At 37.8% G+C, this 18,047-nt stretch overlaps 1 protein-coding gene and 1 pseudogene across 1 annotated transcript in view; one reads left to right on the top strand and one right to left on the bottom strand.

The window, feature by feature from the left end:
* The first annotated feature begins 372 nt into the window (after window positions 1-372).
* LOC107754511 (serine/threonine-protein kinase pim-2-like) lies at window positions 373-2,356 on the top strand (annotated as a pseudogene).
* An 826-nt stretch (window positions 2,357-3,182) lies between these two features.
* LOC107754509 (lysine-specific demethylase 3B-like) overlaps window positions 3,183-18,047 on the bottom strand; it is a 42,867-nt gene continuing 28,002 nt past the window's right edge. The window contains exons 13-23 of the mRNA XM_016570987.1: window positions 15,468-15,715; window positions 14,848-15,123; window positions 14,596-14,767; window positions 14,382-14,472; window positions 11,333-11,463; window positions 10,130-10,249; window positions 9,075-9,098; window positions 5,521-5,660; window positions 5,200-5,376; window positions 4,175-4,309; window positions 3,183-4,047 (exon numbers count right to left, since the gene is read on the bottom strand). Coding sequence (XP_016426473.1) covers window positions 3,967-4,047; window positions 4,175-4,309; window positions 5,200-5,376; window positions 5,521-5,660; window positions 9,075-9,098; window positions 10,130-10,249; window positions 11,333-11,463; window positions 14,382-14,472; window positions 14,596-14,767; window positions 14,848-15,123; window positions 15,468-15,715 — 1,595 coding nt within the window. The 3' untranslated portion in view covers window positions 3,183-3,966. The remainder of the gene's footprint in view (window positions 4,048-4,174; window positions 4,310-5,199; window positions 5,377-5,520; window positions 5,661-9,074; window positions 9,099-10,129; window positions 10,250-11,332; window positions 11,464-14,381; window positions 14,473-14,595; window positions 14,768-14,847; window positions 15,124-15,467; window positions 15,716-18,047) is intronic.

The following is an 18,047-nucleotide window of genomic DNA, read 5'->3' as shown; positions in this document are numbered from 1 at the left end:
ATTTATTTCATTTGTTGGCCTATCGTTATTTTTTATTTGTGCTATCATTAGTAATTTGTTTATTTGTTCTTATTTTATTACTGGCTGCTTACTTGTCATTTTTTATTCAATTCAAAGTTTGAAATCAAGCTATCTCGTGCTACTGCAACAAAATTACCCCACTGTAAAATCAAAAATACACTGAGTGAGCACAAATTTGTGAGATAGCTAGTTATATAGTTTATAATGGTAATTAAACAATGTTTACATATAAATAAAAGCCTACATTCTGTCAAATAAATTGGTCTCTTCATTAGAAATTAGCCTACTGATTGCCACCATTGATGGACAAAAAAATTAATAATATTAAAAATATCTGTATACCTTCAGCAGATGAGTCCTTCACATCTGAGACATCTGGACTGTGACGAGATCACGAGGAGCGAGGGTGAGTTTACTGTCATAACCCAAAATATAACACACAACCTCTAAAGGAACGTTTGTTTTAAATCATATAGCTGCAACTGCGGTAATATTTCTTTGTTTTGTTTTTTTCCATAATTTTAAACCATTTTAGTTTTACACCATTTAGCTTTTTTGCAGTTCACTTAAATAGACTTGAAGTGCGACAACTGAATTTTAAAAATGTACTTACCAATGTTTTGTATCAATGTATAATAATATGACTATAAAATAAAAATAAAACTATAATTATATTGTAATAGACCTCATTTGCTGGACGTATGCCATCGGCGAGAAGTTGGGGAAGGAGGCTCCGTCTTTGAAGGGACCCGCTGTGAGGACGTCCTTCAGGTGGCTGCGAAATTCACAGCGAAGACAGAAAACGAGTCGTACCTCAGCCTTGTAAGTAGACTGCTCTCATCTCATCTCCTCTCATTTACTTGTTTCGATTGATAAGATCTTGGATTCATGTAAAACACAGAGTACAGATATTTCAATAGATAAACAGACTGAGCTGAATGTTTATTTGAGAAACTGCTTCCATCTGACCATCATAAAGCAATCGTTCTTCTAGCCTGACCATCCCAGTCCAGTTCCTCTAGAGGTGGCTTTGACAGTCAAAGCCAATCAAGGCCCCCGCTGTGGCCACATCATAGAGCTGCTGGACTGCAGGAGCATCCCTACCAGTACATCATGGTCTTAGAGCGGCCCTCGCCCTGCATGGACATCACGGAGAGCTCTTCAGTGAGGCTCTGGTGCTTCATTTCATGCGGCAGGTGATTGACGCTGCAGTCGTTTGCTGTTCCCGGGGGACATCAAGATATCCAACCTCCTGTTCAACACAGAGACCGTGGAGGTCAAACTGATCGATTTCGGTGTTGGGGACCTCCTGAAGAGCTCACCCAACATCACCTTCAGTGGCATGTATTCTCTCTCAAACATGTAGTTTGGGACTTTAACTCTAGTGAGCAGTTACATCATGTCTTAATCCAGCGAGATATTAACAATGCACTAAGAACATTCTCAGAAGAAGAAAAGCCAGAGTAAAGTGAGAAAACTGGTAAAGCAAACTTAGACATGTGACAAACTCTTTCCTCCAGGGACAGCAAATTTCTGTCCTCCTGAGTACTTTGAGAAGGGTGAGTACTGCGGGATGCAGGCGACGGTGTAGTCGCTGTGTGTGCTGCTGTTTATCATGATGACCAACCGTTATCCGTACAGCAGCGATATAAAACTGATGGACGCTGATGTCTGGATCGAGCCCGGCTTCTCAGATGGTAAGAACTTGATCTTAATCTTAATTATTCAAAACAGAGGCTTTATAAACAATGCCCTAATGGATAATGCAGGAATCTCTCACAGTTTAGAAAGCAGGTGTGAAGTTGAAAGAAATAATCAGAAATTTCTCTCATTTGTCTGCACAGAATGCAGAGGGTTCATCTGGAGGAGATGCTCTCCCATGCTCTTCTCATTGTGTTTCAGGTCCTGTAGGTCGTGGTGAAGAGGGTCAGTCTTGTGTCTGGAGGACTCACTCAGGTGTCCCCCTCCATCTCTCCAGTTTTAGCGTCTTGCGGGGCTGGCAGGCCTCGGTTGTGTCTGATCCTAAAGTTCCTGCCACGGACAAATGGGTCCCAAAGAAATCAGAGCCGCTTTAGAAAACAATGTGAATGCTGCTGCTCCAGAATCTGCTGAGGTCAGAGATCAGAGTCACAGGCACCACAGAGGTCACTCCACAGGGTACCTTTCCAGAGCCACTGGTTCCAGAGCTTCTTGTCCCGGCCTGAAGGTTCCTGCTGCTGTTCCAAACCCTGAAGAGGTTTCTGACATGATTGACCGAGTCACACTGACGCCCGTCCTGTCCACTACAAAGGCTCCTCTCATGATGGTAAAGAAGAGTGGGGAAGTCGTGGCCTAATGGTTACAGAGTTGGACTCGTAACCCAAAGGTTGCGGGTTCGAGGCTCATACCGGCAGGGATTGTAGGTGGGGGGAGTGAATGTACAGCGCTCTCTCCCACCTTCAATACCACGACTGAGGTGCCCTTGAGCAAGGCACCGAACCCGAATTAGCCACTCCTTCAGTTCTAGAGAGGTCAGCATTCTGAGGGTCTAACTGCAGTATACAGGTGAGTAACTGGCCCAAACAGACAGGACACTCGCACTCTTGAGTTTTCTCAACACTGACCTTTTAATGAAGATTTATCGCAAAGCCTTGCTTGGCGAGTCTATTCTCAGTTCCTCTCAGGATTGCATACACCAAGTGCATTTCTCACAAATCATTTACAGCCATGCCACTCCCTTTGTATCTTCTCTATTAGCTTTTTTTATTATGCTATATAATACTGTATATTAAAAGAGAAAAATGATTGTCTCATTTCATTTGCACAGCAATATATTCAGTCATGTCTGGCAACTGACAAATATGTAATCATCATAATTGGAATATAATATAAACTTAAAAATGTCCGTTGAATGCAGAAAAATATATTTTAAAGAATGTGTGTAACTAAACAATTGCTGGCACCCATTGACTTCCACAGAATTTTTTTTACATACATGTGGACATGTAAGTTGGTAAAGCAGACTGAACAGACAAAGTTATTTCATAAACATGGATTACAGCCAAAATTCCCCTTTTGCACCAAGAAAATCGATGTAAACAATATTTCAAAAGCTTTAGTTTATTGCAGTGTCATCCATGAACCACAAAATGTCTTATAAAATAAAATAGTAAGCATTAAACAAATAGATAGCTAAGAAATGCACGGTGTAATTTTCAAACAACAGGGCCAGATAATTTCTTGTAAACCTTTATTTTGGAAAAAAGAAAAAAATCATACACACTGCTAAGATCAATATATATATTGGTACATATTAATGGCAAGTAGTTCTGCAGAACCGGAATTGTTGATTCTCGAATGACGTTCCTCAAAGCCAGTCTAACGCTTGTTGTCAGTGAAATATTACCTAAATGGCATATTACAAAAAAAGCAAAGAACATGTTTTCATCAAAAAGACAAAAAAGCAACTTAAAAATAAAAAACTTTGGTCTAGTTCCCTTCCGTGCTCTTATCCACCTCTCCTGAAGAAGCCGGTGGGAATCTTTTAATCAATTTAATTACTGTTGACCCCTATCTTAACTAAAAGCTCTCCTTCATTGAAGAGCACAAAATGAATGTTCTCTAAGAAGGAAACCCAGTGCTCATTTTTGTCTTTTCACATGAAGAAACCTTGTTGTAGGCCTTTTAAATGATTCATGGCAGCTTATAAATCACCAGCTCTCTGAACAGTCCAACAAATTCTAAACGCTGAGAAAAAGAACAGACTTTTTAAATACAGAGAAAAGGATTGTAAAACTAAACAATGCTTTTGTAACACTGATGAAGCAGCATCTTCATCCTACCAAAACGCTGAGACGTTCCATTATAAACAGCTAGTTTTGCGAGCAGACTGGCCTCATCCAAACCCAAATCTCACCCACCCCGAGACCCAATCTCTCTGTGACTCCTCTACTATCAGTTCAACAACTAAGAGCGGCCTAGTTTAGGCTCATGGGCTTTTAATGTTCCCACAGCATCCTTCACGGCATGGTAGATGATGTTCTTCACCTGTGAACGATGGAAATACAACATTAAATCAAGCATTTATGCTCACAGCTCACCACAAAATCTTGAAATTTTACTTTGGTGCTCCGCAGCAGAGTTACATCAGGTTTGGAATGACATCTAGAAATACCTGTAGCTTGTCTTCATGGTTAGTGTGAGTGGTGGAAAGGTGGCGGAACTCCTGCGTCAATCTAAAACAGTGCTTCACATGCTCAGGAGAAACAAAGTCCTCTGCGACCTTGATACAGCTGTACAGGTTGTGCACCTGGGAAAACCAAGATGAGAAAATGAGTATTTGTGTGTCAAGTAGGGGTGTGCATTATGCATTGTCTACTATAATATCGTAATTGTTTTTTTAACAATGTGTCACTTTGCAAAAAACAAATAACATGCCTTGAGAGTTCACACTTTTAATGAAGCCCATTAAAATGTAGTTAGAATGACCCAAAATTCAATATATAGCGGCAAAAATGCCCCTGTACGAGTTTTTGTCTTGTATTTCTATGATATAGTTAAGCAATATTATGAGCAAGTGCTGTCTTTCCGAATTTCCGACTCATTGATTCATTAGCTCAATGGCTCTAGCCCAAGCTGTGATATAAACGAACGCTATTGCCTATTTTAAAAAGGGGCGGGGCTGCTTGATATGTCCCGCCCTGTCTTCCTGTTTCAGTTAAAATGACGTCAACACAGTGTAACGCTGCATTTCTCTAAGCATTTCAGGGGACCTTTAAGGCAGTATATCTTACTGCTACCAACTGGCAGTTCTGGATTAATCTTATAGCAATAATTATTCAATTGTAAATGCAATGTAAATATATCTAAATAATGCTTTAGGTGCAGCTTATGCACCTCTTCTGCAGTGAAAAATGCATTTTGTTTCTATTTATTTTATTTGATTGGTATCAGCCTATATAGTCCTTATAAAGGTAAAACATGCACTGGAAATCAATTTAAGGTGGCAAATATCAGCCCTTATTGAAAAGGTTCCAGTACAAAAACACACTCGGCTAAATATCGTCTAATTATTGTTATCTACAAAATGCAAGAGTTATTATTGAGGTATTATTTTTCTGCATATTTCACACCCCTAGTGTCAAGTACACGATTTTGAAGTACTGAACTCTGATGGTGGACATCCTCTCAATAACCAACCTGATGTGGCGCTCCAGCTGGGATAAACACGGCATCTCCCAAAAACTGCACAATGGACCAGCCCTGGACTCCATACTCCTCGTACAGCCTGCGGCGCAGCGTCTGGTCCAGGTACCAGCTCTGGTCGTGGATAGGATCATGGTCTGGTGGGTTCTCCTGACCTTGTTCCTCTCCAACCTGCAATTAATAGGTGAAATGAACTTCAGACATTCATAGCGTTTTACAACACAGAAAGCAGAGAACACTGCCCAAATCTGAAACCTTGTCTTTATTTGGGATAAACTACTGCTAAAGCAATAATGGTCTAAGTCATCCTTTCACCTTTCGCAGGAGCTCGCGGATCTTCTCAGCGTCTTTGGCGGCGTAGATGTGCCAGAGAGCGCCAGGTTTCTCCTTTGCTTCATAGACTCTTCTCTTAGTCATGTCATCCACATCTCCCTCTTCAATGGTCTGCATCACCTCTACAGTAATAACAGGTCGGTCAGTAAACACACAATCATAACTTGTGTAAACGTCTTTATCTTTTTCATTAAACTAGAGCTGAACTACTGATATTGATTGTTAGAGCCTCCTTTGTTTCTACACAGGGTTTCCAAGCATTGGGCAACTACACTATGACCATCAAAACAGAGAGTAGATATTTAATATTTTAAAGTTTAATAACTGATTATAATTACTAAGCAATAGGGCTGTCAAAATGAATGTTCATTCAAAACGTTTAACACTGTCATTTATGCAATGCCACTATTAATTTATCTGAAAGTTTCATTCTGGTATACATGCTGCCTCTCTCTGCCCGCTGAAGATGCCTGCAAACCCAAACACACAAAATGATTGACGGGAAGCAAGCATTTCTGAATTTTTTAAACAAGTTCAGCCAGTCCCCCGACACTTTTCCTGCTGTTTAGGACTGTCACAGACACAGATGTGACCAATCTCAGTGATGTCGGTCAGACAGGACATTTTATGAGTGGCATTGCAAGAAATAATCATTTATAGGACATTCAGTTACTCACTCAGGTGCAAAACACACTTAAGCATAAACTTAAACATCGAGCAACAGAGAAGGTTACACAAGATTACAGAGATAGTTCACCCAAAAATTTAAATTCTGTCATTAATTATAATTACTCACCCTCATGTCGTTCCAAACCTGTAAGAAAGCTACGAGAATACTTTTTGTGCGCAAAGAAAACAAAAATAACGGCTTTATTCAACAATTATGTATGCAGATACGTTGTTTACGTTCAGATCAAAGCGTAAACAACGTAAACAGTTTATCCGCGTACGCTGCTGCTGACACAGAACAGCATACGTTGTTTACGTATGATACTCAAAAAATGGCGCTACGGTGACGCGGCGGAGACGAATTGTTGAATAAATTCGTAATTTTAGTTTTCTTTGCACACAAAAAGTATTCTCGTGGCTTCGTAAAATTACGGTTGAACCCCTGATGTCACATGGATTATTTTAACGATCTCCTTGCTACGTTTCTGAGCCTTGATCGTGTTAGGATCCTTGCTGTCTATGGGAGGGTCAGAGAGCTCTCGGAATGCATCAAAAATATCTTGATTTGTGTTCCGAAGATGAACGGAGGTCTTACAGGTTTGGAACGACATGAGGGTGAGTAATTAATGACAGAATTTTCATTTTTGGGTGAACTATCCCTTTAAGTACATACAATGTGGGAAAATTGTTGCAGTCATTTTTGCAGATTACACAAATAATTTCACAATTTGTGGTATTGCCAATCTACCAAACACAAATAATGTTTTGACTTTTTGTCTTAAGAAGGAACTGGACAACAAGAAATTTGAGATTAATTGCAATGAAAATTTTAATCTATTGACAGCCCTAACTAATCAAGCAAGCAAACGGAGCAAAGAGGCTGAATAAGGGAGAAGGCAAGGATCAATCCTGCAGGGTTTGCTCAGTTGTAGTAAAAAGAATATACATCAAAAATATAATAATCACAATAAACTGCTCCAGTATCTCAACACATTTTTGTATGGGGGAAAAATATGACCGCATAGATTCCTGAAATAAAAAAGGTGACAAATTTCAATTCATGTTTTTTTTTTGTTTGTTTGTTTGTTTTTAAACATTTAAAAGGAATGACAGGATATGAAGGTCCATCACCAACCACTGAAGAGCATGAAAAAAAAAAAAAAAAGCTTTCCTATAGCAAATAAGTACTATTTAAAGGGGTCATAATGTTAACCTAAAGTTGAACTCAAATGTTCAACAAATCCGTCTGATTGTGAAAGAACTGTTCAGTTTAAGTTATTAACTAGATTAACCAAAAGTAACTAGCTCAGAGTGATCCGTTCAATCCAGTTGCAGTGGTTCTCAAGTTAACAGCTCACTGGAAGGTCTGGGTCTGTTCCTGAGACGAAGGCAATCATACAGCTTCAGAAGACTTGGAATATAGTGCTACAAGGCTGTGACAAACTAAGCCAATGTTTCTGGCTAAAAGTTAAAGTTTCGTGGCATCTTCTGCAACTTTAGCATTAGTCGGACCCCCCTCGGCAGCTTTTTGACCAGTTGAGCATGTTTAATCGGTGGCGAAGCCCATCAGTAAGAGAAATCACTGTTCAGCATAGTGAACCAGAGCACAAGAAAAACTGAAGATGCTATTCATTTTTCATCCTCATCTCATCTGTGTTGATTTTCACTGAATCTGTCTGGTGTAAAAATGGAATAGTAAACTGGTGTGCTTTGTTTACAGTGTGTAATATGTGCAGTCCTAGCTCTTACGGTTTTGTAGGGCTGTCAAATAAAAACTTTGAATTTCGAAAATTCGTAGGATTTAAAATAAAAATCCACAATTTTAGGTGTGCGTTAAGGCGGCCTTCTCAGTGGCACACGAGATGCGATGACGATGTAAGTGTTGTTGCATTTTAATGTTTTTGTTAGCCTATCCAGTTGAACCCACTAGATGCGGCGCAGCGGAGCTGTTCATTCAAAATATTGCGGAAAACCAGAACATCTTGTTGAACTGAAACCAAGCCGTTCCACTCAGAACGCATATTTTGCACATTTTCTAGAGGGACTTCTATCACCGTTGCAGCTGCATGTTTAGAAAGCTATGTAAAATTAATGCAAGTTCAACTTTAAAAAAACATGTCTCGATACTTTATGGCGGTTTTTTTCCCCCCATCCCACTGCATCTCATGTTTTTAAATGAAGAAAGTACTCTGTGTGATTGGCTTTCGGCCCTTGTATTAAACTATGCATACATACATGATACAGTTTTGTTTAAGCAACTTAATTATATTTGGTTTATGAACATTATTTTAAACATTATGCACTTTTTCCACAGATAGTCATGTTATTTTATTGCTTTGAATAAACGTGCACTGGTAATATTTTGCTCGATGCGCCCTCTTGTGGCCTCCGGAGAAAAGCCAAAAGCTTTTTTCACCCCAACTAAAATGATGCCTTTTAAATTTGAATGTAATTCGAATATTGATAATATTCAAGTACAAAATTCGAATTTAGTTTTTCAGCCATTTTGACAGCCCTACCGGTTTCGTCTTCAAACAAACGCATGAAACTTTTATTTGAAAAGAACCAAAGAAATTGTGATTATATGACCCCTTTAAAATAACTCAACCATCAAAACATCTGAAGGGGCATCAACACAGCGAGATGTAACAAAAAACACTATGGTCACTATGTTTCAGTGTCCTGGAAAACTCTGAATGGAGTTTACAAACTGGTGCACAAATTGGTATTTTATAATGAACCATCAACATAAATAATATACCATTTAATGTAAAGAGTAGCAAGAGATGGGTTAAAGCAATGGGAGTGAAGAACAAGAGAGTGGGAGGGCATGCCTTAGGTGAGACAAATGAAAAAACTGCACAGACCTTTGAATCCAGCGAGGTCTGCTTCTGTGAATGAGAAATGGTGCCACAATCAAAAGTAGCAAGACCCCAAGAGCACAGGCCATCCTAAAGGCCTTAACTGCGTCCGACTCACTGGAACTGTGAGCGGTTTGGACACTATAAGCCTGTAGCTGGATTTTTTGTTAAAGCTTATAATTTTTTTTTACTATGAGAAACCTCAGTCAGAGCACACGCCATATTTAATCGATACCAATGAAAATGCAGCTATAAGGGAAAGACATTCAATATGTCATACTGATCGACCTTTAGCTGTACGTCATCAAATTAAATACGGCTTCTGCGCTTACTAAGGTCTATAGGGTGCCATGTTGGCCTCTAAGAAGCTACCTCTTGAGGGAGGCTTGCAATCATTATTCACTGATTTAGTTAGGGGTCTGAATACTTTTGCAAGGCACTGTATCTATTTTTTCTATTTTAATGCCAGTTTCCTATCAAAAGATTTCATCTGTGGTTGGAATCTCTATCATTCAGACATTAACTAATTAGCTTACACTTACAGGGTTAGTTCACCCAAAAATGTCATTTACTCAGCCTCATGTTGATCCAAATCAGTATGACTTCTGGATTCAGAAAACCATGAGGGCGAGTAAATGATGACAGAATTTCATTTTTTGGGTGAACTATCCCTTTTTAGGACAGGAAGTGTTTTCAGGGAAATTTGAAAGCTGAAGACAGTGTGGATTTTTATATTTCCATTGAAACCAATATAAACACAATAATACGTGTCATACAGAATTTCAACTATTTGCCTTAAGTTTTTTTGTTTGTTTTTTTAAAAGAAAAACAGACTGCAAAACTTATACAGCACAGGGGCAAAAAAAGTCTCGAAGACCAAAATTTTATGTTACAACTGGACAAAAGAAAACTGCAGCCATATCTATGAACAGAAACAATAGCTTAATTATATTTGCTACAAAAATAAACAAGAAATGTTGTATTTTGAAATCAAACTGCTGCATCAAAATACACATACACAAAAAACCCTTAACACACACAAACAATAGCTTAATGCTTACTTTTTTCCTGGTCGCTGTCTCCTTCTGGGATGCCCACATATACCATTACGTTGACTGCATCGGATACGTCCAGATGCAGGTTAGTGGTGCCGACCCTCCTGTCTTCTGTGGAGATCAGTCCTGGGAGGGACACGGCAAAGGGAAGAGGTTAAACAGGGTTTCGTTATGGGCATTTTACCTTTATAAAGCCATTTTTCTATAAGTGTGCATTATCTTTTGAGTCAAATTCTTACATTTAATCAGTGAATTAGAATAATAAGACATTTGGGCTGTTACCAAGCAAATGAAATCAGTATCAAAAAATTTTTGTATACTTTGCAATCCAGACATAAGCTGCACCTGAATTGGCACTGTTTAATGCAGAACATGAATGCATTTAACCTGCAGTTACAAATGCATAAATAATGTTTTGATATATTAAACATAAAACATTGAATACTGATATTTGAAATAATTTTAAAAATGAAAAGATACTTTAAATGTGAAATTAAAACCGCCAGTAGGTGGCAGCAAGTCACTGTTAATAAGTGAGTCATTGCGACTGAACCGAATCATTTAAACAGTTGATTCATTCAGGAACGAAAAGTTGTCATGTTGCTCAAAGACGCAAAACAGTGCTGTGGCTTTGTTTGGAATTATTTTTGTTTGTGGCAATATGGTGTCTAAAACGTAAGTCTCTTAATAAAATTTCTAGTTTATTGAACTGTTGTAAAAAATCAATATCACATTTGTATGTGAAATTGATTAACTATATGAAGTGGTATAAATATAGACATTTTCTGCCCCCATGTCTTGTATTTGTGATCATTCTGAATGTATTTTAATAGACTGAATCATGCAGTGAAAGAGCGCACTGTAAATGCGCACGCACACTAGACTTCACGTAATGGGTGCACTCTGTAGGTGTTTTGAATTTTTTTTTGCGCCGTGAGAATATAACTTACCGCGGGAAGAAAAAATCTTCGGTCTGTCCAATGATTGTAAACAGTCATTAGGTTCGTCAGACTGAAGATATTTCAGCGGTAATGTGACCAAAAATATTTAAGACCCGAATCCGAATTTAAGACTTTTTAAGGCCTTATATTAGGAAAACGTTATTTAAGACATTTTAAGACTTTTTAAGGACCCGCGGACACCCTGTTAAAGCGCTGTCAGTGTATTCCTCGTAAGCAGTGGCGAGGATGTTGAATGCAGATCTCTTACCATAGGCATTGTACATTTTAGGACCCAGATCTGGCCGAACGAAGAAGTTTGGAAGACGACAGGCCAAGTTGAGACGGCCATCTCTCTTTGTGTACTCTGGCAGAGGAAGGTTCTCCATAAGATCATCAAACCTGCGAACAGGAGAACATAAGCAAGCTAATTCATAAAAACGGGCTGCTCCCAAGCGAAGATGCCATAGGTAGTGTTCGACCGATATGTTGGCAAGGCCAATATAGAAGCTGATATTTGGCCTTTTTTAATTATCAGCATTGGCCAATCATTTTTTTCTGTTTGGCCAATATGTCAGAAATGGAAACTTTTATCTTGTCAGTGCACAGGACTTTTATTTTGACAACGCTGAATGCACAGAGCTCCCATTGTCCATCTTCAGTATTTTACAGCAGTTTGTTTGTTTGTGTTTAATGCCACTCCAGCTTCTGTGGCTATTTTCATGGTGAGAACTATTATGGCTGAATTATAATCATGTTATTTTTGTTAAAAACTCCAAAACTTATTTGGCTTAACTCTGTGAAAAATCTCTTCAAAAGAGTTAACTGAATAAAAAAAGTTCTCAAAGAGTTCAAACCAGCACACTCTAATAAAACATGCTTAATGGATAAAGAGATTCCATTATTTTACGGTCTCTGTATACCAGGTCTAATAAATTATGACACAGCGCTTTTAAACAAAATTGGTTAAGAGTATATGAAAATGTGGCTTTTCTATTGTTACTGATAAAGGCAAACAGTGTAATGCTTCCTCATCTACTATCAGCATTCAGCAAATATGAATTTCATTTCAACAAGTCTGAATATCTAAAAAAATATTTACTTCCACTAACCTTGCTGTGATATATCCAGTTTGCTGCTATGCTGTATTCATGTAATATTCATTGTGTAAAGTATGTAAAATCAGAGCTAAATAGTGTTATACACAACATACCGTAACTAAAAAGGTATTGCGATCAGCGTTGGGGAAAGTTACTTTTAAAAGTAACGCATTGCAAAATTGCATTACTCCATAAAGGAACTAATTATGTTACTTTTATGGAAAGTAATGCATTACATTTATTTTTTCCTTACTTTTTGTCACCTGGGCTGGGCTTGCTTTTGTTTTTTAATAATAAGCTAAAAAACTATTTTTGGAAACTATAAGGGTCCTTTCACTCCAAAAGTGAAATGAACAAGCCTCAGGCTGAGGAGGAAAGTGCCTCTTCCTCTGCACCTCACTCCCAATTTCTCTCAACACAGGGAAAAGAGAGCTGTCAGTCAATAAATAGAAAAACAAAGTAACTTGAGTTACTTTTTTGAAAAACGTTACTCCGATATTTTCTTGTAAATGTAAAATTAATACGTTACTTTACTAGTTACTTGCAAAAAAAGTAATCTGATTACATGACTTGCATTACTTGTAATGCATTACCCCCAACACTGATTGCGACAGCCTGCTTTTAAATATGGTACGATTCCTCCTTTTACTAGTACTGGTACTTTAAAGGGTTAGTTCACCCACAAATGAAAATTAGGCTGCGTTTTACTCACCCCTGATGCATCCTAGGTGTATATGACTTTCTTCTTTCAGACGAATCCAGTCAGAGTTATATAAAAAATTGTCTTTGATCTTTCAAGCTCTATCGTTGCACTCAGCGGGTGTTGCATTGCTTCTGTCCAAAAGACGTGAAATAAAAAGCACCTTTCCCAATGCAACACCCGCTGAGTGCAACGATAGCGCTTGAAAGATCAAAGACAATTTTTAATATAACTCCGACTGGATTCGTCTGAAAGAAGAAAGTCATATACACCTAGGATGCATCGGGGGTGAGTAAAACGCAGCCTAATTTTCATTTTTGGGTGAACTAACCCTTTAAGAATGACAGAAAGCCATATTTCCTTAGTTGCGTCAATGTGCGACAGCAGGACAGTGTGTGTTCAGCGCTCTGCTTCAGATCCCTGCATGAACATTGGCCTGCCAAACTTTATATACATCTTGATAACTTTATTCAATTTCTGTATTATCTCTTAATTGAATGCTACTGTTAAAAGACCTACTTTACCTAAAAACAGTTTATTTCATTTGTGTCTTTGTTTTGTATTTGTTCTTTTGTTTGTTACTTGCATCTATGTTCTTACTGCTATTAGCAAAGATAAAATAACAAAAAAATTACTATATCATTATATAAATTGTTCTCGTGAAATAAAATCACTCATATTGTGAAATAAGATTTTGGTCATATTTCCCACTCCTAGCTCATGCCCAAGTCAAATGAATGTGATTTATTTCGTGACGCGTGAAATTTTTCACCATCTGAGTTTGACAGGTAATTGAGGTCAATAATAACCATCTAATTTGGCTAAATTACCATTGTTTCAAAGATCTATATTTATCGGCTATATCATAGACTGGTAGTTGCTCACCACAGGCCTTTGTGGTGGGAGTGACATATGATTTTGTTTTTATTTTTTTTATTATTATTTTTAAAAATGTTTAAATTAGTAGATAAAATAATGAACTACAAATTCCATTTGCATCATCTATTATTGAATTACTGTTCCTGTTGTGTTATCGGTTCAGTAGTAGTATCGAGAGACTAGTCAGGTATTGTATCGAAGTCAAAATTTTGGTACTGGGACAACAATAGCGCTAACTTGTAGAAACTTACCAGGTTGCAGCGTTTCTTTATTTGTGAAAAATACTATAATAGAATTACAGAAAGAAGTTGGCATCTAAATAAATCTTTACAGATATATTTTTTATTAAGATCAATTTTTTTTATATTTATTCATTTTCAAATGACAATCTAGTAAATATTATGCATTTATATTATACATTTAATTTAAGCAACTGTTATATATGTGTTTTTACACATATCTTTAAATTAAATTAAAAATATCTTTCAATTAAACAGTGTGCTATGATATATATCGATATATTGGCTTCTTACTGCCCAACGGCCACCATGCACTCCAAAATACCGGCATCAGCAATAAAAAAAAAATCCACATCAGTCGACCAGCAGGTATGGTACCAAATAACATGTCAGCAAACCTACCGAGTGGGCATCATGTCTCTGAAATCTTCTCCAGGAGGCCAGTCTTTAAGTTTTAGTACCATAGGTTGGCCATCTCCACCCTTCAACCGCTCTAGAGAACAGAGCAGAATATAATAGACCACCAGGTTAAAGTGGTTTCATAGTTCATGACAATTAAAGATGTTAATAATCAAATCAACAATAAAAAGATCCAGGCTTGCTCAGATGTACTCACTGGAAATGACCTGGAAGCCATCCCAGAAGTCTCGGACTTTGACATCAGAGATGATGGCGCAGTTCCTACAGTTGACCAGGTCCACATCCTGGTCTCCAAACTCCTTGCTGAAGGACTCTGGCTTCCACAAGTTACCCTTCAGCTTTTTGTGTATGCCTGAGACCAGCACAGGCTAAACAAGAAAAGGTTATTAGCATCAGCAGAATGTAAACGATCAAATAAATGCGCATCCATTTGATATTCACCGCTCACCTGTCCTTGTTTCCAGCACTCTCTGAAGATCTTCCAGTTGTTGGTGTTGCTGGGGTCCTGCAGGCAGAGCAAACGGCCATCACACAGCCACGAGTGCGAAGTGTGGGGGTCTAATACACTGAGACCCATCAAGCCCTCTCTGCGAGGAGCAGTCCCCGACTCGCCGCCTTCTGCTGACCCTGACGCACGTCGACCCTCTGCCTTCTTAGTCTCCACCACTGATGCAATAATATGATCCAGGAAGTTAGGAAGACCTCCCTTCATTTTATCAGCCTGCTTAAGAGAGAAAGAACAAAAATATATAAATAAAAACATATTAAGAACATTTATTTTCTTATGTCTATGTCTCAACAACACTTACATAACTGTTCAAAATGTTGTCATCAGTAAGAATTTAAGAAATTAATACATTTATTCTGCAAGGGCGCATTAAATAAATCAAAATTGGTAATAAAGACATTTATAATGTTCCATTTAAAATAAACGTTGTTCTTTTTAACTTTCTATCTAGAAGAAGAATCCTGAAAAATGTATCATGGAAGCAGCACAACTGTTTTCAACACTGATAATAAGAAATGTTTCTCAAAGCATACAGATAAAGTTAGAGCACTGTCACGTACACCAGCAGTGGAGAACACTGAAGGGAAAGGAACACCTCCTTCGGCGGGACCCTGCGGAAGCTTCCCAGGGCCAGAGTTCAGCAGATCCCGGAGGCTAGTGCCCTCTGCTTTGGGTTGGGAAGGGCCAGCGCCTAGCAGCAGACTATTGAAGAGCTTGGGACTGGACCCTGAGGGTTTGGAAAGTGTGCCGAAGGAGTCCAGACCAAATGGAGCACGAGAGTCACGACCCATCACGGAGCGCAGAGACTCTGAGACAAAACAAGAGGAAGAACCTGAGCACACTGTGTCTGCCAAGAGCCCTTGCAAAGATTTTACAAACTCAAGATTTACCAGAAAACGTTATGTAGAGTGGTTCTAAAACATTGTTAACAAGATTTAGTAACAAGTTTTTTCTTACAGGGTTGCAGACAACAAGGGGCAAAAAACAATGCCAAAGGCAAATAACAAAATGTTGCTGATGCCATATTAATCATGGATAGCAAGATAAATAAGGAAATTCATGCTACTTTTAATTAAAATTACTTTCTTTAAATTTCTTTTGAATGCATTGTCTTTTTTTTTTTTTTTACCTGATTTATGCATTCTTTGTATTATGTTTTTTTATTATTATTTACATATCTTTGTTATGCATTCCATGTATACAATTTTGTTTTTTTATTAACTATAAAATGGGTTTCACGTTACATTAATTATGGTATTTTTCATCTGTTTCTCTGAAGAACTTTGTTCTTAATGTAAATTTAACAGTAAAGCACTTTGAGCTGCATTTCTTCTATATGAATGCTGTTCTACACATAAATTTGTTTATTATTATTATAACAGTTTATAAAAATAATAATAATTACCAAAATAATAAATACAATAATAAACATATCTCTGCTCAAATGTACAAAATAATATATACTACAGGGCTGTAAAATAAAAATTCGAATTTCGAATATTTGTCGAATTTAAAATAGAAATCCACATTCGAATGCAAAAATGTTTTATTCAAATTTTAGGTGTGTGCCAGGCAACGTTATCAGTGGCACACGAGATGCGATGATGAGCTGCATTGTTCATTCAAAATATTGTGGAAAAAGAGAACATCAATATGGAGAAGATCTTGTTTACGGCAAAACCGTTCACAAAGAACATTTTTATCGCATTTTCTATAGGGACATCTATCACCATTGCACTCACGTCTCGCACAAGAGAGCCGCATGTTTAGAAACCCATGTAAAATTAATGCAAGTTCAACTTTTAAAAAAACATGTCTCGAGACAAAAAAGTAGGCCTACTCTTTGTGATTGGTTTTCAGTCCTTTATAATAAACTATACATACGTGCACAATGCTGTTTTGTTTCTAATTGTTGAAGCAACTTAAGTATGTTTGGTTTATAAACAATATTTTAAACATAATGCACGTTTTTTCAAAGATAGTCGTATTATTTTATTGCTTTGAATAAACATGCATTAGTAATATTTTGAACGATTCGCCCTCTTGTGGCCTCAGGAGAGAAGACAAAAGCTTTTTTCCCTCTAACTGAAATTAGGCCATTTAAATTCGAATATAATTCGAAAAATGTAATCATATTTAAGTACAAAATTCGAATTTAGTTTTTTGACAGCCCTAACATACTATATAAAAATAATATATATATAACAGTCCATGATCATTTTGGTCAAATGTTAATTCAAGGTCCTGAAGCTAAACCAGTTGAGAACCACTGTTATTAAGCACCTCCACATGTGCCATCCACTAATTGTTCACCGCTCTAAACTTATGGTGTGTTCACACTAGACGCGAATGTTATTATTCGTGCAAGTAGATACAAAGTCAACGCAAAGACACGAATAGAGGCGAATTTGTGCCGTGCGACGCAAATGACGAAAAATGCGTGACGCGTTTACCACGAATGCATGATATTCACCTCAATCGCGTCTTCCGTGCAAGTTAAAAAATTTCAACTCGAGCGGAAAATTCGCATGACGCGTTCTTGCGCAAGCCAATCAGCAAAGAGCTTCTTGACACGTCCAGTTGAATCAGACAATGGAAGAGAGCATTATTGTAGCGGTCTGTCATTATATAGGTCTGGAGCATAGAAAACAATTAAAATCAGTTGTAGTGGTAGTTGTATTTTATTAGCATGGCTACAGAGATGCTGCTATCAATAATAAAAATAATAGTAATATCTGTATACACACACAGTAGTAAAATGTAACACACACATTAATACAGGATCCTAACATTACTCATCCTCCTCTGGATGGTGCTGTGAACCCAGACACATTGGCGTTTGGCTTTCCATCGTATTTGGGACTTATTGACAACAGGTACAAAACAGCGATTGTAGTTATCTCCACCATGGTTGATCGCGCTATGTTTTTATTCGCACGAGTGACAAGAAACATCCCGCGAGTAATCTAGAGCGAGTAACGTGATGCGCATATTCGCTTCACGTCTGGTGTGAACACACCATTAGATGAATTTACCTCCGAAGAAGAACACAACGCGATGCGTCAAGCAGCTGGATCCAGTGGAGGATATCACTCTGATGAGTAGCCTAAGATTACTTGCATCTGTTGTTATTGTGACAT

Source organism: Sinocyclocheilus rhinocerous, unplaced genomic scaffold (assembly GCF_001515625.1).
Source record: "Sinocyclocheilus rhinocerous isolate Xijiao unplaced genomic scaffold, SAMN03320098_v1.1 scaffold50, whole genome shotgun sequence".
In the NCBI taxonomy this organism is placed as follows: Eukaryota; Metazoa; Chordata; class Actinopteri; order Cypriniformes; family Cyprinidae; genus Sinocyclocheilus; species Sinocyclocheilus rhinocerous.
Note: the sequence above shows the minus strand (reverse complement) of the source record. Positions and strands in the feature narration are given on the sequence as shown.